At 28.4% G+C, this 6844-nt stretch overlaps 2 protein-coding genes across 2 annotated transcripts in view; one reads left to right on the plus strand and one right to left on the minus strand.

The window, feature by feature from the left end:
* The window catches only part of LOC100160963 (putative ammonium transporter 1), a 20143-nt gene extending 19511 nt beyond the window's left edge, over window positions 1-632 (minus strand). The window contains exon 1 of the mRNA XM_003243732.4: window positions 225-632. Within this exon, the coding sequence (XP_003243780.1) occupies window positions 225-348 (124 nt within the window). The 5' untranslated portion in view covers window positions 349-632. The remainder of the gene's footprint in view (window positions 1-224) is intronic.
* Window positions 633-6257: 5625 nt separating this feature from the next.
* The window catches only part of LOC103309105 (vitamin K epoxide reductase complex subunit 1-like protein 1), a 5109-nt gene continuing 4522 nt past the window's right edge, over window positions 6258-6844 (plus strand). Inside the window, exon 1 of the mRNA XM_008183728.3 lies at window positions 6258-6463. Within this exon, the coding sequence (XP_008181950.1) occupies window positions 6294-6463 (170 nt within the window). The 5' untranslated portion in view covers window positions 6258-6293. The remainder of the gene's footprint in view (window positions 6464-6844) is intronic.

The following is a 6844-nucleotide window of genomic DNA, read 5'->3' on the forward strand; positions in this document are numbered from 1 at the left end:
GTTTAAATTCAATAATAGTACAGTGATATATTAACTGTTAATCAATTCGCTTTTAATATTTTTTGTACTTTAAATGAATAAAAATATACAAATAATGTATACATTACCTATATATAGGTAACTCAACAGGCAGTTCAAACAAAAATATTTATTTTTTTTTAATATGGTTCTGAAAATAATATAGTTATATTTATGTATTATAATAAGGTCATCTATTTACTCACAGGATACAATTATTCCATTGATAACTAAGAACATATTGTCGATGTTGAGTTTTAATTCTTCCAAGTCCAGTTGAGTGGTCATTATATTGTTTAATATAACCGTTGAACTAATATTTAGAGCCATTTTACAATGGGACTTTAAGAAATACACGAATTAATAAAAAATTAAGGAAAAATTGTCTTTAACGTACAATTTACCAAAAATATTTATTATATTGTACTTATTGTTGGATAGAAAAAAATATACCACGTGGTAGTTAGAAGAACATTAAAATATATTTATATTTATACTAGAATAATACTAGAAAATTATCTAATATTTGATTCGAGTGTGGTTTCGGAATGGGCAGAAACCAACTGACAAGTAAAACTAAGTAATACGCGCCAAACCAACGTGCGATTATACTGGTTATTGCAAATATGACTTATAGGTACATATAGGTAATAGGAGAGGGTAACCACGACAATAAAGATGGAACGCGAATAACGATCACTAATTACCCATACATGCCTATATATATTTTTTGTTTGGTAGTAAATAAACTAGTAAACATATTAAGTTTTTTTTATATATACTCATCGACGTCGATTTATACGCAATGACAGTTTTTTTGTACACATTTTCGGACAGAACGAATTATATTTAATGTTGCGGTGCATCACGACTCGCGAGACATAGAATAAAAAGAATTCACGATATACACACAAAGGCGTAATAATCTAACCGAGTATACTATATACAGGTTTTCAGGGCCGGATTTGACCCGAGAATAGCATAATTTTATAATTAAGTAAGGTCTTTTACGAAAAATGTCCGGATAATTTTTGATATTTTATTTATGTAACCCAATATGGTATATTCGAACTGTGTTAAGTCGTATTAGTAAATCGTATATAAGGCAACAATAAGTTTACGGAGACATAAAAATGAAACGATGTTTTCGATACACAATGGAAAATTATAAATTAATAATAAATATATTGTAAATACGTTGTGTAAAATTGATTCCTAATCTACAACTGAGGAATATTTTTTGGGCGAAGTGCAAAATACTATTTTTATTATTGTATAACACATATTTAACATCACACACACATATAGGTACATATATTTTTTTGTTTAAAATAGAAAATTTACAATCTGTAACATATTTACAATAAGCAAATATAGGATAACTACGGAAAATATTAACAAGATGATTTAGTATGAGGAGGGAGGCTATCTACTGACAGAACCCTCATAACACATATTTAACATTTAACTCTGCAAAAGAGCATAATATTATTATCACATCGATTTATTATAAGAATAATCTATCATATAAATCTATATTTTTATCATAAAATAGAAGTCCATTTTTTGTATGTAGGTATGCGCATATCTCGAAGAGTAAGTACTCAGCGGATTTTAGTACAGTTTTCACTAATGAATCGGCCTAGTCTCGGGGAAAGGTTTTAATGAATATACCTATACGTCTTATAAAAACGCCAAAAGTAGTAAAAATGTATAAATAATCTATCTATATAAATAAAAATGAAATGTTGTTCGTTGGAAATCGCACCACTTGAGAACGGCTAGACCAATAATTTGGATTATTAAAAAAAAAATTGTTTGTAAATTTGGGCATACATAAACTGCGCCCAAATTACCTCTTTTTTAGTAAACTGCGCCCAAATTTGTATCTATGTTAAAAATGTATTATGAAAACTGCGCCTGAATTTATTTGGTAGATGTATATATAAGTGATGAAACTCAGTATTCACCTGAAATATGTGCTCAAGCATCAGCAGAATCAACTTTAGCCACTAATGTATGCAAGTCATTTCATTCTCACTTTAATTCTAGCTTTTATACTACTCATCTAAATATTTTCATTTTCTTAGAAAAGTTAAATGAAGTTCAAATAGAAAAACATATCCAACTACATAGTATAAATGAACCCTTTAAAATACCAAAATTCTAAAACAATAAAAAAATGCAAAACGTTACAACATTTAATAGTAATAAATAAAAATATAATAGTGGTCATATCCAATTGATAAATATGTATCAACAATATGTTTTTTTTTTTGTCCTAATATTGTACTTTTTGAGATTATATATATTTTTTAATTTTTAATTTAACGAATTAAATATAAATTTAAGATTGTACCTAATCATTTTATATTAGTAATTCTGTAATTTTGTTTAATTTTGCAAAAATATAGCTGTTCAATTTTAAAAGTTTAGCCGGGCGCAGTTTACGTATTACATTTTTACACTTGATAAGAACTCGGGCGCAGCTTACAAGTATTATTTCGTGTTTACCTGTACCTTGGGCGCAGTTTACAATCTCCGGTAAATTTTAATAGTCAAAATAAGGTTTAAAAAAGTCGCTCAGGAAATTTTGAATTTTGAGAAAAAGTGAAAGTGCGTTTTTGACTGACTGATCAATATTAATTAAAACCGAGGAGCAATAGATTTTTTAGACCGACAATAGAAGAAGAATGGTTGCGGTCTTTTAATATATAACACAACTTATTAGAAGTTTTCTGGGATGATCTAAAAAGAAAATATAATGACGTATAACAATAATATTATAAAATACTTGACAACGATGATCATCAGTCATTACTCATCAGCAATACATTAAGTACGTTTTAGTTTGATAAATTTTAATGATAAACTAGTTAATAAATAGTTATTAATCAATAATCAAGTAGGTAAAAGTTTTTTGGTAGGTATAATTTTACGGTAGGTAGCATACTATATAGACGATAGTACTTACCAGGATTTTTCTAAATTCGCATTTTAAAGAGGTACTCAGGGCTCACACAATGATTTTTATAGTTAATTTTTATCAGTTTTTGATAAAAACAATTTTGGCTTTTGGTGAAACTCTAAAACAAATAACCGTAGATACATGCAATTTTCACTGGTTGTTTATATTAGCATTTTCTGTACACGATAACATTTTGAAAATATTTTGATTTTTTTTTAGCTGCTTACGAACATTATCAGTTTTAATTTTTTGTTAGGTAAAAAAATCATTAAAATTTAATACAAGGCTGCAGATATATTGTTACAATAGTAGTTGAAAAATAGTAAAAATACCTACACAGGCAAAATTCTTATATTTTTTATAAGCATTTAAAGTTCGATTTCTGACAACATTTGACAAATTTATAATTTAAAAAGGATTTTGTTAAAAATGTTTGTTAAAAATGTATAAAAAATGTTCAACTTTTATAGCTAAAGATTGAACATTTAAAACAATGCTCCGCGTAAGTAGGTTAATCTGTTACCAAAAAATATCAAATATATAAAAATGCAGTTTTTTTTATGATCAATTTTAGACAAAGTTACATAATATTGTCAAATAACCAAGAATAACGATTTTAGTTATTTTGTTGTATTAAAATTTATAATATTAATTCAACTTACCGGTTACCGTATTAATGAGTAATAACAATGTAAATCTAATATAAATTATCCACACTGACAAACCGTCACCGCTAAGAATCGTTTTTCGTATACAATGTAATTATATCATTGAATTCAAATTTAATACCATCCATTATACAGTAACCCACTTGTCATCTACTGTACAGCAGAGTTACATCCACTCAACCACCTATTTTTATTTTATTTTTATATACATTTTTGTATTGGCCATACCTGCGAACGAATCCTAGACACGTCTATGATACACATGAAATCCTATCATTATTCGGAATATGTCAATAACCAATATTGTATGATAACTATTATTTTTTGTGTGACGTTTGTCGGTATTATGACTGACGTGCAGTCTGCAGAGTGAAGTGAGGAATATTACTTAGTGATAATTTTTTCGGGTAAAAGCTGTGTGCGATCGACTTGTGGTTCACCTGTTTCCGGTACCAAATCGCGTCTTTGGATTGCAAGCAAGCCGGTAATTTTTTAGTGACCAACATTATTTTTAGTTTATAATGAATATTATTTCTATACGGGCAAAACAATATCCTATTTTTTTTTTTTTATAAGAATGCGTAAGAAAACCAGCAAAATAACGTGTTTAATAAATACCTAGTTTACACCATAGTCTTACAGAAGTTCTCATCTATTTTTTTTTAAACTTAAATAATACCTATCAATGCTATAGAAACTTGTAACTCTCGGAAATTGTATTTTTTATCTACATAGAAAATAAAAGAACGTTTTACAAGCAAATTGTGGCTTTTGGATGCCTACCTTGCTGGTATTTTAAATAATTAGAATAATTGAAATCTGTGTCCTATGTTATTCTTTCATAAAGTATTGCACTTTCAAGTGCAATTTACCGCTCAGAATAATAATTTTTTATATTTATATATTTATCCAAACGTATCAAAATATGTATAATTTATTATGATTGTTTCTCCTTGTGACTAATATGTATTAATAACTGTACGTTATCTAAATTCACATTTACTCATTGTGCCATTGAGTACAGACTGTAAATTTCTTTTAAAAAAAAAATATATATATATATATTTATATATACACTATATTCTAATATATAATAATTAATAGCTAACATTTTCGAATTGAGTTTCATCTGAATTTTTTGGTAAATAAATAATTATATAAACAGTGTTAAAAATAACACTTTACTATATCGAAAACAAAACTCTTGTATTATTTTATGATTACATGTTGACGAAAACTGAGACTGTAAGACTCTAAAGTCTAAGACACTAAAACGTAAAATAAAAATGGTTTTCGTGGTATCTACATCACGCATGAAAAGCTGGATGTTTTCCATTAGCAAAAATAAAATATATTGTATTTATAGTTATTGTAAATAATACATCATTACAGAAAACACGTGTCAGTTTTTATCTGTGACATACATAAACATATATAGGTATTAATATAGTTCGATCCATTTAAAATCGATCGTAACAATTCTGAGTTGCCACAACTCGCATGACATTCATCGGTGCACAACGCTCGGCCAAACTTGCGTGATGTATGTTCAATTATAATGTAGGACGAACCACCAATTTGTAGTCATCACAGCAACAGCAATATAAGTATCAGCCAACAAATATGTACCTACATAATATACACAGCTCGGACGTTCGATTTAAAATTCTTACGCGTCCGAGTGACATAGGTACCTGCCAATACCACCGCCCCTTGTTGCTTGTTGTATATGCATGTATACGATATACCTATATAATATATTATATGTACACTAATTCATATAATACACAATCAAATTTGATACAAAATTTAATTTATTTTGTTGGGTTAGTATACCTACTGTATATTATTATAGGTATAGGTATATAATATGGGATCCGTAAATAGAATAACAATTTAACATAGAACAAAAACTCGTCGCATTAGACATATTCCACCAGTTGGCTGTAAACTATTCGGGGTATTCACAAAATATTTCTTCTCAATGATTCCCCTTAAAATGTTTAAAGGAATAAATCGTACCATTCTTGGTTGATGGAAAAACTCCACCCTCATAGTATAGGTACAATAGATACTTATACCAATAAGTTATACCTATACATAAAATGAAATAATTGACGGATTCACATATTTTACTAGACGTTTTATCTTCGCCTCCAACCTCAAACAAATAATACTACATAATATTAAAAGATTATATTAATATATTATAGTACATTACTACCATACTGTTTAGTATTATTACATTTCGATTACAAAATATTTTAGAAAATCCAAGGAAATGTCTATTATGAATTAATATTAGGTTATTAAACATAATTCCTGTATAATTTAATTCATTAAAACTCGGAAAATGAAGAAATATGCCAAAGTTTGTCGTCATCTCAGGACGATGCAAATACATATTATAATAATACGATGCTCCAGCCTCCAGACACACGCCGCGCTGGTCACCCCTGGTAAAGTATAATAATAATTACAGATGCAATACAGTGTAAGTAATGCGTGGTATATTGGTATTTGCATAAATCCAATTTCACGTGTGACCGAACACATAATAATAGGTAATAGTAAGTGCGAGAGTGCTAGTGTTAGTGTGACTGTCGAGAGTGTATACGAAGGGACGACGCTCGCGAAAAATGGTCCAGCTCAGTACGGTCAACAGGATCATCAAGGCTTACTCGTTGGTCGGCTTTTGCGTGGCTGCATACGCACTGTATGTTGAAATCTCACTGGAAAACTATCCGGATTTTAAGCCACTGTGTGACCTCAGAGAATACATCAAATGTTCTCCAGCGTTTATTTCACCGTAAGAATATACCTAATTATTATGTTATAATACAACCTACACATTATAACATATTGTTGAAGCAGATATTCAAATTCCAGCTATTATATACCTAGGTATATAAATTATATATTTATTCAGTTGCGGTAATGTATAGTGTTTAATATAACGGTGCGATTGAATCGTCAATATAAACATAGCGTATCCGTGCTTAACACATTTAAAAAAAACAAACGATACATGTCTACAAAATTGAAATTATAAAAAGAAACTTGTAAAAAAATGTATTAACGTTTTTAGTTTTAGTTTTTAAATGATATACAATAGTATCTACTCTTTGAGTTAAAACAGAGTTTTTAAGTTAATTAACTGTAAATAGTACGCCATTTACGAAAATTGTAT

Source organism: Acyrthosiphon pisum, chromosome A1 (genome assembly GCF_005508785.2).
Source record: "Acyrthosiphon pisum isolate AL4f chromosome A1, pea_aphid_22Mar2018_4r6ur, whole genome shotgun sequence".
Classification (NCBI taxonomy): Eukaryota; Metazoa; Arthropoda; class Insecta; order Hemiptera; family Aphididae; genus Acyrthosiphon; species Acyrthosiphon pisum.